At 48.9% G+C, this 21,788-nt stretch overlaps 1 protein-coding gene across 1 annotated transcript in view; it reads right to left on the reverse strand.

The window, feature by feature from the left end:
- COL4A1 (collagen type IV alpha 1 chain) overlaps positions 1–21,788 on the reverse strand; it is a 165,273-nt gene that overhangs the window by 101,752 nt on the left and 41,733 nt on the right. Inside the window, exon 2 of the mRNA XM_077314467.1 lies at positions 3,569–3,619. Coding sequence (XP_077170582.1) covers positions 3,569–3,619 — 51 coding nt within the window. The remainder of the gene's footprint in view (positions 1–3,568; positions 3,620–21,788) is intronic.

Here is a 21,788-nt window from a genome sequence, read left to right on the forward strand (position 1 = left end):
GTCTAGCTTCTAAGTCAACTTTTTTAACATTGAGAAGCCCCCTGAAACAATCTTCGGGCTGCAAGATTCCCAAGGGCTGCACAATTCCCAAGGGCTGGCCCACCCAGAATATGGGTGGGAAGCATAGCTGTGGACATGCCCACCTAGGGTTTCTCCCCTTCCCACCTCCCAGGCACATCACTGACCATTTCAGGAGGGGAGGTGGCAGGTCACCATGACCATAGGTGGCCATATCACCCAAAAAATTTAACAAATGTTAAAAATCTTTTTAAAATTAACTCCCACCCATTCAGAAAACCCTTCCTGGGCCCTCAAGGGTTTGAAGCCCTGGTTGAGATAGTGTGATCTAAGTACTAACCAGAGCTGACCCTGTTAAGCTTCCAAGATCTGACAAAATTGAGTTAGGCCATCCAGATCAGGGCTTAGAAAATTTAGCAAATTAATTTATTCCGGCAAACCTTGGGGATCGAACTGCTGGCTACCAGCCAGCTGACCAGGAGCATTCTGACTTCTGAATGGCCCTCCCCTCTCCCACGTCCATGAGAGAAAGGATCACAGCCAATTGTAATATTTAATGATTTTCTAGAGCCTCTTGTGGCGCAGAGTGGTAAGGCAGCAGACATGCTGTCTGAAGCTCTGCCCATGAGGCTGGGAGTTCGATCCCAGCAGCCGGCTCAAGGTTGACTCAGCCTTCCATCCTTCCGAGGTCGGTGAAATGAGTACCCAGCTTGCTGGGGGGTAAACGATAATGACTGGGGAAGGCACTGGCAAACCACCCCATATTGAGTCGGCCATGAAAACGCTGGAGACCGCCACCCCAAGGGTCAGACATGACCCGGTGCTTTCACAGGGATACCGTTACCTTTACCTTAATGATTTTCTGCTCTGATATTTTAGTGCAATACAGAATTGTTGTGAATTTTAAGTTTTGTACGCAGGGATTCTATGGGCCATTTCGCACGGCTTAAAAATAGCACAATGGTTGCTAATTGAAAACGCTACTAATTTGGCATTACCCACGACGTCGTAGACAATCTGCAACACTCTTGAAACCGATCAGCAAAAAGCGCTTCGTTTTAGCGCTTTCAGGGGAATCCAGAAAAGTGGATTCACCCTCCGGATAGCGATACACTCCTGCAACCAATCTGCAACACTAGCGCTAAAGACCTGTGCGTTACCATTGTTGCGGGTTCTTCAAAGTCCCTCCTCCTGAGCCTGTCCTCCAAACTTCCGGCGAAGCGATCGCCATTTTTTTTTCTCGGAGCGAGCGGGGATAAACGCACCGGCGAGCATCTTTCTGTTTAGAGGCTTCCCTGGCTTCAGTCCTTCACCTTTAGTCACTAAGCACAAACCACATAAAAGCCCGTTTGCTGAAATAAAGTCCCTTTATTTTTTACACATTAATTCAGCCCAAAATCGGGGCCGTGAGAGGGGGGGGGGATTTTTTTTTTATCACTCGAGGCAGCGTGCCAACGATCATACAATCAAACGACAGCTCACATTAGGCAGCTGGATGGGTCTCTCCGTTGCAAGGAATCTACCTAGATTCGTTGCTATGGGTCTGTTTTTTTTTTTTTAAACCTTTCTTAAAGGGAAAGGGGCTGTTTGGGAGCATGCTAACGGCTGCCCATTGGCTGCTTGACGGCCAGGGGCGGGACGAGCTTGGCAATAGCGCTTCCTTTCTAGCGATTTCTGCCGAGACCGGAAGCCTGTGGGAAACACTAAAAAACGCAACTGATTCCACTACAAAGCCAGGTGTGCAAAACGACGAATTCCACTATTTTAAATGGCGATTTTTCATTCAGTGACCAATTTGCAACAAAGATCCCCGTGCGAAATGGCCCCAAGTTTTGTGCCGTTTCATAATCCGCCCTACATTTCCGAAGAAAGGGTGGAATATAAATCCCCAAATAGATGAATGAATCAATGCAGATCAAATTAAAGTTGTACTATTCATGCAGATGATCCACAAATGCATAGCATTACTCCCAGTGGAATTGGGCCAAATGACATTTGGTGGGCTGGGTTTCAAGGCATTCTATTGCTCGTGCATATCATTTGAAGGAATTGCATTGTAGAGATTTTTGTACGCTCTTTCCTGAGCCTGAAAAACTGCAGAAATGTTATTCCAATGCATGACTCATAACCACGAGGACTGACCACAGATCTCATGTGCAACATTGTCCTTTGGTCTTCAGCCAGAATTTCTCAAACTCAAAGTAGGATGCACTTTGATAGTTTTCCTGGACTTTGGGGAACCACCTCTAGCCTCCCTCTGCTCTTCAGGACCCACCTGCAGAATAACGCTATGCTACTTTCCCCCATGCAATACAAACTGCCAAATTCTCATGCTTCCAGGATAAGAATCACAGAATCCTCGAGTTGGAAGGGGCCATACAGGCCATATAGTCCCACCCCCTGCTCAAGGCAGGATCAGCCTCAAGCATCCAGGATAGAAATCACAGAATCCTCGATTTGGAATGGGCCATACAGGCCATTTAGTCCGACCCCCTGCTAAAGGAAGGGTCAGCTTAATCTTTCAACATTCTCCCATCCTGATCTACAAAAGGAAACACCTTTGCTTTCACTCATGGATGGCCTGGGATCTTCATGGATCTTCAGACAGTGTGGAGGTATTCCACTATGTTTGATGCATCCCGTTCACTGCAACTTCATCAGCCCAGCCCTCCTGGGTACGGGGCACCAATCCCAGGCGCCCACTTCCTCTCCTCCCCAATGAGGGATCAAGGACATCCAATGCAATAGCAAGAACATCTCCAGAGCAGGGTTTATATAAAATTAAAAACCATCCAGCATGATTTTCTTTCAGACCCGTCATGGAATTAGCAATTTAAAAATGTATCTCCAGCAGGCATTCTAAAAACTAGCTAGCCTAGCTTCATCTCTATACTTAGCACAGAAGTTATCCTTATCCATTGTTGTTCCTCTATATATTTGTGAAACAGCCTGGGGGGTGGAACGTGTCCGGCTGTCCAAGTTGGAATAGGGCCGATCAGGATGCAGATGGCTACACCCTGATTGGCCTTGTCCCTGCAGCTCCCGCCCTCCATTCCTGGACTCTAGTCTCTTTGCTCTCAGACATGCCTCAGTGCTTGAAGCCAGCAGCAGGTAAGAGAAGAGGGCCCTGGGCAAAGGATCATGGTGGAGGGCCTCCTAATGACTGCCTGCTGACTGCCTGCTAAGGAGCTCTGTCCCGGGCCTGCTAATGAGCTGCCCAGCCTCAGCCCCAGCCCCAGCCCAACCTATTTGATCAGGCTGCGAGCTGCAGCCCAAAGCCACCTTAAGCTGCCTGGTCCGGGGGCCAGGAGAGGGGACCCTTTCAAGGCCCGTTCTTAGGAACGGGCTTTGCAGCTATTGAGGATAATAATGATGAAAGAGACGTTGCAAACAGAGGCATCCTGATTTGGGATTTTCTCCAGGGTTGTTTTCTAAGGGACAGTTTTCAAAAATGGGATAACACTGATATCCATTTCTTTTTCTCCCAGTCATTTGTTACTAGTGGGACAGCAAGAAACCAGCAAGAGCGCAGATGTTTGGGTATACTTACTTTCTGCCCCTTTACTCCACTGCAGTCACATTTTCCACAACCGGAGCAAGCCTGGAAATTAAGGAGAAAACAAATTACTTGAATGTTGCAACTGACCCATGCCAGACTGCTAGTTAAGAGGACATTGGGACATAGAATGAACACACAGCAGCCTTCATCCAAACTGGCAAAAGTGGGAAACATTGAGCAACTGGTGCCATGCCCTCTCAAACGAGGGTTGCCAACCTCCTGGTGGGACCTAGGGATCTCATGAGCTTCTAACTTATCTTCAGACTACAGAGATCAGGGCCCCCGGAGAAAAGGGCTGCTTTGGAGGATCACTTCCATGCCACTGTGCCCTGCTTAAGCCTATCGGCAACCCTTTCTAAAACTTACTGTATTCCAACAACAGCATCCTGAGCAGATTTAGAGAGGCAGGTGGGTCTAGAAGGGTGTGACTCTGCTTAGGACAGACTTTCTCAATGTTTTTACCATTGAGAAACCCCTGAAACATTCTTCAGGCTTCGAGAAACCCCAGAAGTGGCACAATGATGGGAGTTGGGAAGCAGTATAGTTGGGAAGCAGAGCTGTGGACACATCCACCTGGAGCCCCTCCCCTTCCCACCCATTCCCCAGGCCCATAATTGGCCATTTTGGGTGGGGGGTGGTACAGGTTGACATGAACATATATGGTAATACCATTCAATAAACGTTTAACAAGTTTTAAAACTATATATAAAATTCATTAACTCTCATCCACTAGACCTAAATATCAAAAAGACCAAGATCATGACAACTACTGGCAGTAGCACCAAAGTCACGAATGACAACGGGAACACTGAATGTATTGATGACTTCATCTTTCTTGGCTCTATGATCACTGGGCCGGAACGCAATGTTAGGCATGAACCGAATATGGAAGAGTCAGGCTATCAGCCTTAATACAAAGTGCCAACTAGTCAACGCCATTGTCTTCCCCATGAAAGCTGGACCCTGAAGAAGGAAGACAGGAGGAGAATAGATGCTTTTGAATTATGGTGTTGCAGACGAATGCTGCAAATACCATGGACAGCCAAAGTTACCAACAAGACAGTTTTAGATAGAAGCAAACCAACTGTGTTGTTGGAAGGCAAGATATTACAGCTAAAGCTGACTTACTTTGGACACATCATGCAATCAGACTTGCTAGAAAAATCATTAATGCTCAGTATGGTCAGCGGCAAAAGGAAACGTGGTCGCCAAAGGATCCGCTGGCTCGACACGATCAAAGCCGATACAGGGATGACCATGAACCAACTGAAAGAAGCAGTCAGAGACAGGGGCGCGTGGCAAAGACTTTCCTATAGAATCAGCGAGGGTTGGACATGTCTGAACGGATGACATCATCATCATCATTTAGGAATTACAGTAGATGAGCGATTGGGATGTGAGTGCCCTGCATAGTGCAGGGGGTTGGACTAGATGACCCATGAGATCCCTTCCAACTCTATTATTCTATGGTTCTATGATTCTATGAAACACGTCCTGGGCCATCAAGAAACCCCAGGGCACCACAAAGCCTGGTTGAGTGAGCCTGTTTTAAGATGACCCTGCCCTTGCTATAGCTCTGAATGAAACTTTTGGATTCAGCAAAATATTTGGACCTTATTTTCCCTAGAAGGGTAACTGGTGCTATTTAGAACTTTAGGTCTTATACAGAAAGTACAGTGAGAACGTTAGCGATTGCACCGAACAAAGCACTCAGGCAAGAACTTTTACAGACTCATCTGCATAGCCGTGATGGGTGAGATCTAGAGCAACGCAAGCACTACATGGCCCATTACCTGCCAATACCGAACACAATTCCACTGAAGAATGACACAACAAACGCGGTAAGGTATACATAAACATCATTAGGCCTATAAAGCAAGAATGGGGGAACCAGAAAGGGCGCCTTCCATGCAAGAGACTTCCCTGTGCTGTTTAGTTCTGCCAGGTAACCCCTGGTCCCCGGCAAGGGAGGATGTTAGGATTTCAAAACCAAGGCTGGGAAACAGCTGGAGATTAGTGACTGGAGCCTGGGGAGATCACAGCTCTCAGTGGGGTACAATGCCATACTGTCTGCCCGCCATACTGCCTGCTGATTCTGTGAACTCAGGAAGATTGTGAATAGCTGGACAGAAGGGACTGTGTCGGTGCTTGGCTCTTGTGGCCCTTTCCTGCATGACCAGAAAAGGGACATTTGCCACTCTAGGAACGGGAAGCAAATTTCTTCCAGGCCAGACTGGCCAGGGGTTCTGGTTTTTAGAGGGGCATCATCTGGGCATAGAACTGGGGTCACTGTGGGTGGGCAGGTAGTTGTGAATTTCCTGCATTCTGCAGGAGGCTGGACAAGATGGCCCTGGAGATCCCTTCCAACTCCATGATTCTATGGTTCAAAACTGCCATTTTCTCCAGGAAACAGAAGTCTGGAGGTGAGCTGTACCCCAAGGGGACCCTGAGGCTCCTCCTGGAGGCTGGCACCCCTAGTGCCACTGGGTCATCCCCCAGTCACCCCCCCTGTTTTGCCTGTCAAATATTTGGGTTTTAATGGCTTTGGAAGGCATCCAGAAACAAAGTGGAGGTCCATGTTGTTCTTGGAAGGTTCAGGGTAGTACTGGCTGTATTGGTGACTGCAGACTTCAAGTGTGTCAGAGTTTCTTCCCTCCTCTGGAACATTAGGAGCTGTGATTCTGGAAGGAAGGGTGTCTTCTGGACTGAAGAATTTCTAATCCCCCACTCCGGCCTCTCCTATAGATTCTTTAGGCCCCAGCCCACCCTCAATCAAATGAAAAGGGGGGCAGAAGCTTGAAAATAAAGATTGCAAGCTATGTGCTCCTTAAAAGTCTCCTACTGGGAAACTTGCCATGTAAGGCTGTGCTTATTTGTGATGTAAACGGAGACCCCTGGCTTCTTAGATTTTTGGCTTGACAGACAAGATACAGGTAAAGAGGAACAACAAAGGATTACAGAACAGGAAACAAGGGATTTAGGAAGATAAATATGATTTTTGGACAACTGAGGTATGTAAAGCTGGCTTTCAAATAAAGTAGCTCCTGAGGGGAGATCTGATCCCTCATTCTCTGGACAGACTAAAGGTGACACTTTTCTCTCCCAGGGCTCCTTACCACTGAAGATGCACACACCTGTTAGGAATAATGCTTGTTTGTCATATAAAAGTAAGCTTTATTACTTTTCTATGAGCAGGAGGTATTGGTTCTTATATTCCACTTTTCATTACCTGAAGGAGTCTAAATGTAGTTTCTAAATACCTTTCCCTTCCTCTCCTCACAACAGACACCATGTGAGGTAGGTGGGGTAGAAAGGGCCCAGAGAGAACTGCTCTGCAAGAACAACTCTAAGAGAACTGTGCATGGCCCAAGTTCACCAAGCTGGTTGCATGTGGAGGAATGGGAAAATCAAATTTGGTTCTCCAGATTAGCGGCCACTGCTCTTAACCACTACATAACACTGGCCACACTAAGCCAACCCCCAAATCCTAACTAAAAAGCCAAATTAAAGTCTGGCTACGTTGATGCTCCTTTCCAGAGGCCCCCTTCCTCCAGAAAGTTTTTCTTCACCTTCTGAAGCTGAGGCTCATTTAGCCCCTCCCACACAGTGGAGTTCTGTGGCCGCCAATTGGCTGATAATCACTTGGATTTGCATGAGGCCTCCATCACAAGGATTGGTTCAGAACCCTGCAGGAGAGGAGGGACTCTGAAGGATGATTGACACAGAGGGCTAACTGTTCACCATTATCAGCACCCTCCTCCTTCGTATTCCCTCTCAGCTGGAAATAGACTATATGTATATTTCAACTCCATTTTAATGATGCAGTTTTGCTTGGTTCTACGATGTGTTTTATTATACATGTTGTTAACGTTAAAGTATTAGTCACCTTGGTGGCCCTGAAGAGGGCAGAAAGGCATGGCATAAAATTTGGCAGGATTCTGGAGGTTTTTGGTGCATGAAATTGGGGTCACCATGGGTGGGCTGGTAGTTGTGCATTCCTGCATTGTTCATGGGGGTTAGGCTAGGTGACCCCAGAGATTCCTTCCAACTCTATGATTCTATGAAACATTTATCGGGTGATATGACCATATATGGATGTCAACATGCCCCCTCCTCCTCCCAAAATGGCCAATGAAGGGCTTGGATGGGGTGGGATGGGGAGTGGCCCCGGGATGGCATGTCCACAGCTTTGCTTCCCAACCATATTCTGTATGATCGGGTCACTTCTGGGGTTTTTCAAAGCCTGAAAAATGTTTCAGGGGTTTCTCAATGGTAAAAAAAAGTTGAGAAAGGCTGGACTAGACTACCTGTATGGACCCTTCCAACTATGATTCTATGAAGCAACCAGCATGAAAATACTGACTCCTTCTAGAGTTGCCTTCCAAAGCATCCATTTTCTCCAGGAGAACTGTTCTTTATAGTCTGGGGATGTACTGTGATTCCTGGAGATTCCCCAGGTCCTAGCTGAAGGCTGGCAACCCTAGGTTCTTACCTGCTTTCTCAGGTAATATGCTTCCCATACCCACCCAATGAAGGAGAGATCCTCACATGATGCTGAACTTTGGAGTGAAGGGGCATCAGTCTCCCCTGATGCCTCTGCCTCTTCCACAGCTCAGTAGCACAAGCTGCAAAACCTTACTTTCTGGTGACCCCAGACTCAGCTGAGAAAGGAGTGGTGGGGCGTCTGATCGTAAGCTAGGCCTTGGAGCTCCCCGAATTGCTCCTACTGGCTCCACTTCCCACAGCATGCTTTCCTCTCCTAGTCCAAGAAGGGTATGGTTGTCAGCATCAGGTGGTGAAAACCCTGATGATTTGGGGTTGCAGCCTGAATTGGGTGGAGTCTAGGGAGGGGAGCAAGCTTGATGCTGTAGATCGCACTCTCTGAAGCAGCCGTTTTCTTTAGGAGACCTGATTTTGTAGTCTGGAGGCCAGTTGTAATTTCAGGAGATCTCCAGGCCCCATCTGGAGGTTGGCAACTCCAGAAGAGAGGTGTCTTGTCAGCCTGAGCCAGGGGACTGTGGAGCTTCTCTGTAAACTGCCCTTTGGAAGAGCATGTCCACATCTCTCTAGTTGTGAAACGAGAAATCCTCGGGAGGTGGCACAGCCGTCCTCAAGAGGAGCAATCTCCTTCCAGATGCAGCAATCTTTATTGGCTCAGAAGGTGGAGACGGCTGGCTGCAGACATGTTGCAATGTTCTCCTCCACTTCTGAACCAGATGACGTGGGAGAGATGGAATCAGCCTGTGGGCAGGGCAGATCACAGAGCATGCTGAATGCTGGGCTCGCCCGCGTGATGGTACCAAGACCCTGTCCAAGTCACAGATGTTTGCTCCCATTTTAGCCATCTACGCTGAAAGAATCATAGAATCATAGAGTTGGAAGGGGCCATACAGGCCATCTAGTCCAACCCCCTGCTCAACGCAGGATCAGCCCAGGGCATACTAAAGCTTCCAAGAAAAGTGTTTATCCAACCTTTGCTTGAAGACTGCCAGTGAGGGGGAGCTCACCACCTCCTTAGGCAGCCTATTCCACTGCTGAACTACTCTGACTGTGAAAATTTCTTTCCTGATATCTAGCCTATATCGTTGTACTTGAAGTTTAAACCCATTACTGCGTGTCCTTTCCTCTGCAGCCAACAGAAACAGCATCCTGCCCTCCTCCAAGTGACAACCTTTCAAATACTTAAAGAGGGCTATCGTGTCCCCTCTCAACCTCCTTTTCTCCAGGCTGAACATTCCCAAGTCCCTCAACCTATCTTCATAGGGCTTGGTCCCTTGGCCCCAGATCATCTTCGTCGCTCTCCTCTGTACCCTTTCAATTTTATCGACGTCCTTCTTGAAGTGAGGCCTCCAGAACTGCACACAGTACTCCAGGTACTGATATGAGAATCTACTGCAATGGGGAAAGAATGGATTGCTGTATCAAAGGGTTTTGTGTCATGACCCAAGTCACTGTGGCCAAATGTTCTGGTGACAGGTAAGGTGCTGGTAGGCGGCCTTGGCACAGATGGTAGAATGCCACTTGGGCTACCTTCATGATCTGAGCCTCCATAGATAAGGAGGCATCAAAGATCACCCCCAAATTCCTGGCTGCAGGTACAACCATAAGCTGCAACCCATGCAGGAGGGGGAGGTGCACTTCCTGGTCCTGTTCCCTTTTACCCAATTACAGGACCTCCATCTTGGAGGGGATGAGTTTCAGGCTACTCTGCCTCAGCCATCCAGAGATTCCTCCAAGAAAGCCAGGAGCTAATCCGCAGTGGCCCTCCCAACTACCTTTCCCAGAAACACAAGATGCAAGACCGGGTAGCAGCTGATGGGGTCCTGTGGATCCAGCAATGTTTTTTTTCAGGAGGGGGTGGACCATCCCTTCAGGGAACTCTCCCGATGTCTCAAGGGGAATCCTATCCATTGGTCGCCCAATTTGATCAGATCCCCTGGAGAAAATGGCTGCTCTGGAGTGGGGGAGTCTATGGCATTGCACTCCACTGAGGCCCCCCTCTAGCCCCCAGCCTCTACTCCTAAAATCTCCAGATATTTCTCAGCCCAAAGCTGACAGCCCTACTTGCTGGGTCTGAAGGCCTGCTGAGGGCCAAGCTTGAGGTCCAAGGCAGGATTGTAGCTTACATTGTAATTGACCAATGCGTGGCTAGATTCCATCTGCTAGATCCAGTAAGCTTAAACTGAAAGTGACCAGTGGTGTACACTGGCAGGAAGATCCATTGTTTGCTTATGTTGGGGTTTTCGAGAGAGGGTTGGTTGAGTTTTCTGTTCAGTTCAGTTCTTCACGGAGTAGTTCAGCAGTGGAATAGGCTGCCTAAGGAGGTGGTGAGCTCCCCTTCACTGGCAGTCTTCAAGCAAAGGTTGGATACACACTTTTCTTGGATGCTTGCTTTGAGCTGATCCTGCGTTGAGCAGGGGGTTGGACTAGATGGCCTGTGTGGCCCCTTCCATGATTCTATGATTCATTGTCCCGTGCTGGGGTCTCAATAAAGAGCTCAATGCTCTACTGGCATCTGCGTCCACCTCTGAACCCACAGATTTGTTGTAAACCAGAGGAGGGGAACTTCAATCTAACAGTCTACCACTCTAGAAAAATGCTGCTTGCTCAGCTTCCAGAATTATCGGGGTTTGTGCTAAGAAAACAAAGGACAGCCTCTCTCAAGCGTGTCTGGCCCCAGCTGATCTGACCTCCAACCAGACCACAACAGAAGGATGAAGAGCCACAAGACACGCTCTGCCCTTCCCTGCCCCCCCCCCCTGGGAATGCCTGGAGGGTGTGCGAGAGGATCCACATTTTTGTACCATCTGGTATTGGAAAAAAACTGTTTCGAAAGCCTCTGTTTACCCGGGGGCGGTTTCCTTTGTCTCCAAGGCAGCTCTAGAACGCCATGCCCCGAGTGGTGCAACAATCTGAAATTTCATGTACAATCTCTATTTATTTCCCCAAAGAAGTTTTTTTTAAAGCACAGCATCCAAGGTTTTGATCTGAGAGCAGGAAGGGGACCACCCTGCCTGGATTAGAAACACTGAGATTCACCAGCCGGGGTAGAATAAAAGGGCATTTTAGATCAGAATGCAGGGGGAATTCCGATAAAGTATGCGAGGCTGAATCTGTTTCAACAAGAGTTCAATAGCAAATTCTACCAGAGAAGGGAAGACACAGAAAAGCGGCCTCTCGTAACTACCATTGAATGGGTATTTATTCTAGCAAGAGTTAAGAGAGCCAGCTTGGTGTGGTGGTTAGGAGCGCAGACTTCTAATCTGGTGTGCTGGGTTTGATTCTGCACTCCCCCACATTCAGCCAGCTGGGTGACCTTGGGCTCAGCACAGCACTGATCAAGCTGTTCTGACAGAGCAGTGATATCAGGGCTCTCTCAGCCTCACCCACCTCACAGGGTGTCTGTTGTGGGGAGAGGAAAGGTAAGGTGATTGCAAGCCACTTTGAGACTCCTTCTGGTAAAGAAAAGTGGCATATAAGAACTAACTCTTCTTCCTCTTGAGTAATATAAGGGCTCTCTCAGCCCCACCTCCCTCACAGGGTGTCTGTTGTGGGGAGAGGAAAGGGAAGGTGACTGTAAGCTACTTTGAGACTCCATATGGCAGAGAAAAGTGGCATATAAGAACTAACTCTTCTTCTTCTTCTTCTGTACTGACCGAGCAGTAATATCAGTGCTCTCTCAGCTCCACCTCCCTCACAGGGTGTCTGTTGTGGGGAGAGGAAAGGGAAGGTGACTGTAAGCTACTTTGAGACTCCATATGGCAGAGAAAAGTGGCATATAAGAACTAACTCTTCTTCTTCTTCTTCTGTACTGACCGAGCAGTAATATCAGTGCTCTCTCAGCTCCACCTCCCTCACAGGGTGTCTGTTGTGGGGAGAGGAAAGGGAAGGGGATTGTGAGCCACTTTGAGACTCCTTTGGGTAGAGAAAAGTGGCAGATAAGAACCAACTCTTCTTCTTTTTTAGAGAACCTGACGTTTGCTTTCTTTGTGGGTTCTTTCTACTTCCACAGGTTAAGATTTCACACACTTTGGAGCTGACCAAAATGATTCAGTTTTCCCATGCCAAATAATTACCTCCAGACGTCTGGAGCGCCACAAGCTAAGTTTAGCTATTGTTAGCATGACCTTATACTCTATCAAGAGATTCCTTAATAAGTTGAAATCATTGTCCCTTGAAAAAGCTGTAAAGCGAAATGCGTCAGGACTTGTGTGAAATAATAAGAATAAAGAATCACTGGAGAGGGAAGACTCTAGGTAAAGGTAAAGGTATCCCCTGTGCAAGCACCGAGTCATGTCTGACCCTTGGGGTGACGCCCTCCAGCGTTTTCATGGCAGACTCAATACGGGGTGGTTTGCCAGTGCCTTCCCCAGTCATTACCGTTTACCCCCCAAGACTCTATATAAGTCCAATTTGGATATTTTATTGCCATATTGGTTTCCAAGTGTGAATAAGCCAGTCCTCCCCCCACCCACCCATAATGAATAGGAGTAGTCGTATAAGAATGCAATCCATAGTATTAATCATAGTAGACTTTTATGCAGAGCAACATTGGTGTTGTGGTTGAGAGAGGCAGCCTCTAGTCTCGAGAACTGGGTTCGATTCCCTACTCCTCCTCCACGTGCAGCCAGCCGGGTGACCTTGGGCCAGTCGCGGTTCTCTCAGAGCTCTCTCAGCCCCACCTCCCTCACAGGGTGTCTGTTGTGAGGGGAGGAAGGGTAGGCGATTGTAAGCCACTCTGATACTCCTTTGGGTAGTGAAAATCAAAGTAGGAAAAAACAGCTCTTATTATTATCAACTGAAGTATCTTGCAGCATCTCCCACAATCTGGTATAGGAGAACAAAATCAGAAGTCCCCCTTAGGTCCTTAAACCCTACATATAAATCACCACCTGAAAAATGTGTCTAGTTTTCTATCAAGCAGGATAAGAGCAGGTGATGATCCAGGGTTGAACTACCTTGCCCGAAGCTCCTCTGTTCTCCTTCTAAAGTACCGTGTTCCTAGCCCCTCCACAAGAATCTTCAACAAATAAGAATACAACTTGCTTAAACATGACAATAAACGAAAAACACTGGTGCAGAGGAGAAATCTTTCTAAACAAGGCTGCTTTCATAAACAGGAGCTCTCCTGGCTTTAATTTAATGTCTTCTGCAAAAAGCCAGATGCATGACTCAAATAAGACCGAGAACTACGCCAGTTCTCATGACCTTCTTGGCGGTGGAGAAGTCACCATAGAGTTTCTGGTCTCCGGTGTCATATGGGATCATGAAAACACCCCAAATGGCAAGAACAATTTTCCAGAACTTGGAAACTCAGGCGGGATCTATCCACATGGGACCAATGGTGCAAGATCACTTCCTTGCACCAAAAACTCAGATTTTTAAAAATCTCAACGATTCCTGATGTGCCGGAACTGATTCTTCAAATTCTACGGGGGGGAGGGGGGAGATGCAAGCAGGCAACAGAGGAAGGAAAACAAGATACAGAAGAAACTTCATCAACATGAGGGCAGTCATTTGGCTAGCATTTCATAGGCCACATCCCAAGTTAAGCTCCTGACCTGTGACCAGTCTGGAAAGCTGCAGAGCCAGAAAATATCCCAGCTGAGCCAAGCTTGCTTCTGGCTGCCAGTGGGGGATGCATGAGACACAGGCGAGATGCACACTCAGGCATCATGTGGCTTTGGCATCGATGCGCAAGGCACGCTGTTGCATTGGGAAGGAAGGGAATGACTGTTCAGTGCATGCCAAGGAACAAAGATTTCTTTCTTGCTAGAAGACTTCCCTCCCCCTCCCCCATATGGACCAGAGTGAGGGTGGCCAGCTCTGGGTTGGGAAATATATATGGATATTGGGGGGGAGGGTGCCTGGGGTGGGGAGAGACCTTAGTGAGCCAGCTTGATGCAGTGGCTAGGAGTGCAGACTTCTAATCTGGCGAGCTGGGTTTGATTCCCCGTTCCCCCACATGCAGCCAACTGGGTGACCTTGGGCTCTCCACAGCACTGATAAAGCTGTTCTGACTGAGCAGTGATATCAGGGCTCTCTCAGCCTCACCTTCCTCACAGGGTGTCTGTTGTGGGGAGAGGAAAGGGAAGGCGACTGTAAGCCACTTTGAGCCTCCTTCAGGTAGAGAAAAGCGACATATAAGCACCAACTCTTCTTCAGTGATATCTGGGCTCTCTCAGCCTCACCCACCTCACAGGGTGTCTGTTGTGGGGAGAGGAATGGGAAAGCGACTGTAAGCCGCTTTGAGCCTCCTTCGGGTAGAGAAAAGTGGCATATAAGAACCAACCTTTCTTCTTCAGTAATATCAGGGCTCTCTCAGCCTCACCCACCTCACAGGGTGTCTGTTGTGGGGAGAGGAAAGGGAAGGCAACTGTAAGCCACTTTGAGCCTCCTTCGAGTAGAGAAAAGCGGCATATAAGCACCAACTCTTCTTCAGTAATATCTGGGCTCTCTCAGCCTCACCTACAAACCATGGGTCACCACAGCAGTGGCTCATAGGAATTGTAGTCTATGTACATCTGGAGGACTGCAGTTTGGCTACTGCTGTTCTGAGGCTTTCTGCTGTTGGCCTTCTGATGTCTGTCCCCCCAGGACAGATCCTCTTGGCTTTCCTTCGCATGCGGCAGGGCACTACTAATATTTGTTTTTGTGTGTATGTGTGTGTGGTTGGGTATTACATGATGGCTCTACCAAATACTGCTGTGATTCATGCAGGGATAACTAGTCAACAGTGGGAGAGGCCAGGGCGGACAGTGAGTGGAACTGCAAGAACCAGCCGTGCTGCTCCGTGGGCACAACGGCCCCATCCTGCTAAGACGAAGCCTTTGGCCACTGGGGGAGAGACTGAAGTGCCGAAGGTTGGCCAAGCAGGAACCACTGAAACCACAGCTTGCTTCTGCTCCATTTGAAGGGTCGGAAACCACATTCCCTGGAGCATTACACCATTCTCTGATTCATGGGCTTTGGCCTCAAGCAACATAGGACTGGGTCTGCTGCTGCTTGTTTTAAAAACAAAAAAACAAATTGTAGACCATGACAGGATTTATGAGAAACCCCAAACCAGAAGGAAAGACCACACTGGGAATCTATGCCAAAAGAGCACAAGCAAGTGGGAAAGACAGTTGGGGGGCGGGGGGGGGGGGGGAGGACAACAAAACAAAATCAGAGTCCAGTGGCACCTTTAAGACCAACAAAGATTTATTCAATGGTGTGAGCTTTCGAGGTCAAGCACTCTTCCTCAGACTATGAACTGACCATCATGACAATGGGAATATTTAAGCAAAAGTTAATCCTGTTACATTAGTAAAATGGGTCACAGCGTCCAAAAATTAGAGTCATGAAAACTCAGGTATGGCACACAGAAGATGGCTTTTGTAAAATCAACAGAGCTTAGAAAGTGTAACACATTGGTGGAATCAGTTCCACATAATATTATTATGATAAGTGCTTGGAGGAGGAGCATGTCTCATGGCTTAAGTGCCACTCAGAGCTTAACACCCACTCAGGGTGGCTGTCCCGCCCCTGAATGCCTCCTCCTCCAACCGCCTTGCCTCTCTGTCCAGCAGCCAGCCAATCGCCTTCCGCCCCCCACTCCTGACCACCCCCTCCTCCTTCCACTTCCCTCTGAGGCTTGGAGGCTGCAGATGCCTGCTGTGTGAGAACTGCTCCTGCTGGTGAGCTCCCTAAGAGCGCCTGCAGCATGTCCAGGTCCTGAGGGGAAAGGGAGGCTGTCTGCAGAGTTCTTCTACCCCACTCCCCTAATCTACCACTGCTTGTATTCCTGAGTGCAACAAGCTTGGCCCCTAATAATAATAAGAGCTGATTTTTGTACCCCATTTTTACTACCCAAAGGAGTCTCAAAGCAGTTTACAACCCCCTCCCTCTTCCTCTTCTCCGCACAACAGGCCCCTTGGGAGGCATGTGAGCCTGCTCTGAGAGAACTGTGACTGGCCCAAGGTCACCCAGTAGGCCTCATGAGTCTCAAAGCAACTTACAATCGCCTTCCCTTCCTCATGCCACAGCACATACCCTGTGAGGCGGGTGAGGCTGACAGAGCTCTGAGAGAACTGCGACTGGTCCAAGAATAGGGAAAACGAAGCTACCCAGTCTCGTGCCGTTATTTTATTTTCAACTGATGCTGCTGCAGGGAGCGGAGCCTGAATATTGTCCAGAAAGGGCCTGAATTTTAAAAAACCATTTTCCCCCCACTGTCAGTTGGAAACAGGGTTCCGTGAGCCGCCCGTCTGCCTTATCCACATTCTTCTAAGGCGAGGGGCTCAGTTCTGGCCTCGCTGGCAAAGGTGACTCTCCTCCTTCAAGCAGGAGGGAAAACCGGGACGGAAGCTTTCCACGGGCTGCTGATCCCACCAAATAGGGAAATGATGAGGTGCCGCCAACTGGAAGCCGCTTATCTCCCGGATTCCTCTGGCATTCCCTTCTACGACAGCATGTCAAAATAAGTCTCCCACTGTATTACTACCCTGGCTCTTCCACACACGCCCGCGCCAGAGAGAAAGCAGCTCGGAAAAGCGAACTCAGCAACTCTGCAAGAGGGCCGCAAGCGTGGGTTGAAAGGCCCATGGCAAAGAGAGGAGACTTCAGCCTGTTTCTGCCGTCATGTTGCAACAGATATTTGGCTACCATTTAGGACTGGGGTGGCCAAGCAGTGGCTCTCCAGAGGTCCATGGACTACAATCCCCAATGAGCCCCTCTTCTGCTTGTTTCTGCCATCATGTTGCAACGGATATTTGGCTACCCTATAGGGCTGGGGTGGCCAAGCGGTAGCTCTCCCGATGTCCATGGACTACGATTCCCATGAGCCCCTGCCAGAAGTTCAGATGGCCGCTGACATCACTAGATGTCACTGGAGCTCTTTCTCCGCAATGGAACTGGTAAATGATCAACTGTGCCACCACTTTTAGGGCCTATTCTGCACACATTGGATAATGTACTTTCAATGCACTTTAGAAGTAGATTATCCTGTTCTGCACAGGAAAATCTAGCTGCCAAAGCACTTTGAAAGTGCATTATCCAGTGGATGCAGAATGGGCCTAGGGTTCCTTGAAATCTGGTTTTTTTAAGGGGTACCTCCATTATGAAAAGGTGGAAAAGGGCTGATCTAACCTTTTACCCCAGAATTGGAATTTGGGGGAGGGCACAGAAAACCCACACGGAGAAGAACTGTTTTTATACCCCACTTTTCTCTCCCTGAAGCAGTCTCAAATCAGCTTCCGCTTCCTTTCCCCACAACAGACACCCTTTGGGAAAGGTGGGGCTGAGAGACCCCTCAGAGAATTCCTCTGCAAGAACAGCTCTAAGGTCACCCAGCTGGCTGATGTGGAGGAGTGGGGAATCAAACCCAGTTCTCCAAATTAGAGTCCCCCATTCTTAGCCACGATGTCACCCATGGATGGCTGGACGCACGCCAGCCATTCTTCTATCCATGCTTGGTATAAAGGCCTTTATGTTCTTATACAGGATGTGATAAATGCCATGCGCTGGACTCTCACAATCACACACAATGCAAAGCTTGGGGACTTGCAGCCTCAGCTGAAGACTCGGCTTGTGGAGCTAAGATGGTCCGCATCCAGAGTCCAATGCTTGCTGCCACCAAGGACTCTTGCATTAATTGGACGGCAGGAAGCAGGGGTAGTCAACCTGTGGTCCTCCAGATGTTCATGGACTATAATTCCCACGAGCCCCTGCCAGCATTTGCTGGCAGGGGGCTCATGGGAATTGTAGTCCATGAACATCTGGAGGACCACAGGTCGATTACCCCTGGCAGGAAGCACGCAGTCTCCTACAGCTGCATAACAGACACCCTGAACAGATCATCTCCTTGGCTTGTAGAAGGTCCCAGGTTCAATCCCAGGTATCAGGCAGTGGGTGATGTGAAAGACCTCTGCCACAGACCCCAGAGAGCCACTGCTAGTCTGAGTAGATAATGCTGACCTTGATGGACCAGGGGCCTGATTCGGTATAAGGCAGCCTCAGGTGTCTTCCTCACGTAGGTGATAATCCTGTCCTATGTCTGCCCTAAGAGCCTCTTGTGACGCAAAGAGCCTCTTGTGGCGCAGAGTGGTAAGGCAGCGATATGCTGTCTGAATCTGTCTGCCCATGAGGTTGGAAGTTCAATCCCAGCAGCCGGCTCAAGGTTGACTCAGCCTTCCATCCTTCCGAGGTCGGTAAAATGAGTACCCAGCTTGCTGGGGGGTAAACGGTGATGACTGGGGAAGGCACTGGCAAACCACCCCGTATTGAGTCTGCCAAGAAAACGCTAGAGGGCGTCACCCCAAGGGTCAGACATGACTCGGTGCTTGCACAGGGGATACCTTTACCTTTTACCTTTTATGTCTGCCCTATGGCACAAATGAAGGCGACTCTCTTGTAGGAATCAAGACCACCGAGCCATTTTCACAGGAAGGGTCCATATGGAAACTTCATGATAGAAAATCCATTGCCAAGAGCAACTCGGTTGATCAGAAGGGCTTTAATCTTCAAAGGACAGCCAGAACAAAGCGAAATCTACATCTTTATACCTAGTGGCCAAAAGGCAGCCAGGACTACTAGCCAGAGCCATAACATGCAGAATGAGAGATAGCATCATGAAGGACACTCTCTACCTCCAGGGAACAGACTCCGGTGCATGTGTACTGAGACATATGAGAAGAAGGGGGGAGGAAAAACAGGAAAACAAGTGTTTGGTTCACTTTTTCTCTGAATCCATGGCACATGGTCAGGGATGACATGATACCCTTGATCCAGGTAGCCTGCACACCTGGAGAATTCAACTTTTGCCTTCCTCTGCCTGTGTTCAATCACCAAATTTATGCCCCTTATTTGTTCCTCAGACCCTTCTGACTCCTGCCTACCCTGATTTTGTTCACAATTAACTTCTTTGCCAGACTTTTCTCTAAAGGAACACAAGGACTTTGGTGTTCCACTTTTTGGCAACTGGAAAGAAGCAATAGCCAATTTGTGACAAGTAATTTACAGCCACCGCATGAGAAGGAAGGACTCCCTGGAGAAGAGCCTAATGCTGGGAGCGATTGAGGGCAAAAGAAGAAGGGGACGACAGAGAATGAGGTGGCTGGATGGAGTCACTGAAGCAGTCGGTGCTAACTTAAATGGAATACGGGGAATGGTGGAGGACAGGAAGGCCTGGAGGATCATTGCCCATGGGGTCACGACTTCGTACCTAACAACAACAAATTTACAGCCATTTCATCCCAGAGTTGCCAGTGGTTATCTGGAGTCAACAGCCTGCCCCCTTCTCCACTCACTGCTGTGCACCTCCCATATTATAGAATCATAGAGTTGGAAGGGGCCATGCAGGCCATCTAGTCCCACCCCCTGCTCAATGCAGGATCAGCCTAGAGCATCCATGCTAAGTATCTCTCCAGCTGTTGCTTGAGGACTGCCAATGAGGGGGAGCTCACCACCTCCTTAGGCAGCCCATTCCACTGCTGAACTACTCGGACTGTGAAAATTATTATCCTAAGAGCTAGCCAGTACCGTTCTACATGTAGTTTAGAATCATTATTGTGGATCCTTTCCTCTGCTTCCTGCCCTCCTCCAAGTGACAACTTTGCCAATACATCAAGAGAGCCATCATGTCCCCTCTCAGCCTCCTCTTCTGCAAGCTGAACATTCCCAGGCCCCTCAGCCTTTCCTCAAAGGTCATCATCCTTGTTGCTCTCCTCTGCACCCCCTCAATTTTGTCCACATCCTTTCTGAAGAGAGGCCTCCAGAGCTGCACACAGGACTCCAGGTGGGGCCTGACTAATGTGGGATTCAGGAGCAGGAGCTGCCTAAGTGCTCCCCATGCGCCGCATCAACCCCTGCCCCTGTTCTGACCCCTTTCATTCATCCATGCCTCCAGTAATCATTTCCTCTCTCTGATCTTATCATCAACTCTTTCTTAAATTAACAAAAGATTCATTGGTTAAACTTCAGCACACTGGACAAAAATCATGATCCCCCGCCACCTCCGTTGCATTTTTAATCTAGCATTTCCTGATGTTTTCCTCCTTCCCCCACCCTGCTGCACAGAGACAAGCATACTTGTGCATCTGTTCTGCCTTGCCTCCTCTTCCTGCCGTCAGTGTAAATCCTGGCTTGCCGATCATGGCATCTGGGAGTGCCTGCTCCTTTCTTCACACACAGCTGGACACCAGCCTGCTAGTTCTAGATCCTCTCTGGCACCACAGCCTGGTTGCCCATGGTTCCCAGCTCTACTCCGTGGTGGCCAAATGGAGATTTCCTCTATGGGAGCCTCACAAATATTCCGCACTTTCAAAAACTGGTCTGTCAGAAGAGGCTTTTCCTCTTTCAGCGCTTAAGTGGGACTGGAAATAAATCTGAGCAATTTACAAGCTCCCCTCCCTGGTAGGAACTGGCCTTTTAATTGAGAACTTCCTGATCTCACCCCCCTCTTCTCTTTGCCAGCTCCAGCAGTCAAAATGTCACAGGGGAAGGGAATGCATCCGAGGGGCATCTCGAAATGTCAAGACAACCAGGGAACAGTTGGGTCACCGCCAGCTGCAGCTGCCCGCTTGCTCCTTCCACCCGGCCCTTCAAAGATAGTGCTTTCCACTTCATGCCACGCTGCTCGGTTCACAAAATAGTCACAGATTCCCCACCCCCTTTCATGTCTGAAATAGATCTACGCCTGCTCTGTCTTTTAATGCAGGGGTAGTCAACCTGTGGTCCTCCAGATGTCCATGGGCTTCAATTCCCACGAGCCCCTGCCATTGTTTGCTGGCAGTGGCTCATGGGAATTGTAGTCCATGAACATCTGGAGGACCAAAGATTGAGTACTTCTGTTTTAATGGATGGCCAGCCCTATCCGCCCCCCCCCCCCCCCGGAAACATTCACTGGTTGTTTGGAAGCAGAGATGGTCTGGCTCAAGTAGAGCCGCCTGAAACTCAACCCTTCCTGTGGCGGGGTAGGAAAGGGCCAAACCAGGAAGCGTACCTCCCCTACCTGGACGGGGTGCAATTGGAGATCTCATATTTGGTCCGGAATTTGGGGGCGACTTTGATGCCTTGTTGTCAAAGGAGGCTCAGGTCACGAAGGTAGCCCAACTGGCATTTTCCCATCTATGCCAAGCGAGGCTACTGTCCCAGGAGCACCTAGCCTCAATGATCCACACGACTGTCACCTCCAGGCTACACTTCTGTAACTTGCTCTATGTGAGCCTGCCCTTGTCCTTAGCCCAGAAGCTGCAGCTGGTGCAAATACAAGAACAAGGGTTCTCACAGGAACATCATGGAGAACTCATATGCCAGGGGTAGTCAAACTGCGGCCCTCCAGATGTACATGGGCCACAGAATGTGCTGGCAGGGGCTCATGGGAATTGTAGCCCATGGACATCTGGAGGGCCGCAGTTTGACTACCCCTGGCATATGCAGTCAGTGCTGCGCCAGCTGCATTGGTTTCCAGTTTTATTCCTGATCAAAGTTAAGGTTTTGGTTTTGACCTTCAGGAACATTTACAGTCTGGGCCCAGTGTACTTAAGGATCATTTTACTCCTTATGCCCCTTGCAGAGCCCTGTACTCTGCCAACTCCAACCGATTGGAGGTCCCTGGCATTCGGGACATATGACTGGCCTCAGCTAGTGGGATAAACTCTTGGAAGAATTTAGGGCCCTGAGGGAGCCACCACAATTCAACAGAGCCTGTAAAATGGAGCTCTTCCACCAG

Source organism: Paroedura picta, chromosome 1 (genome assembly GCF_049243985.1).
Source record: "Paroedura picta isolate Pp20150507F chromosome 1, Ppicta_v3.0, whole genome shotgun sequence".
Taxonomy (NCBI): Eukaryota; Metazoa; Chordata; class Lepidosauria; order Squamata; family Gekkonidae; genus Paroedura; species Paroedura picta.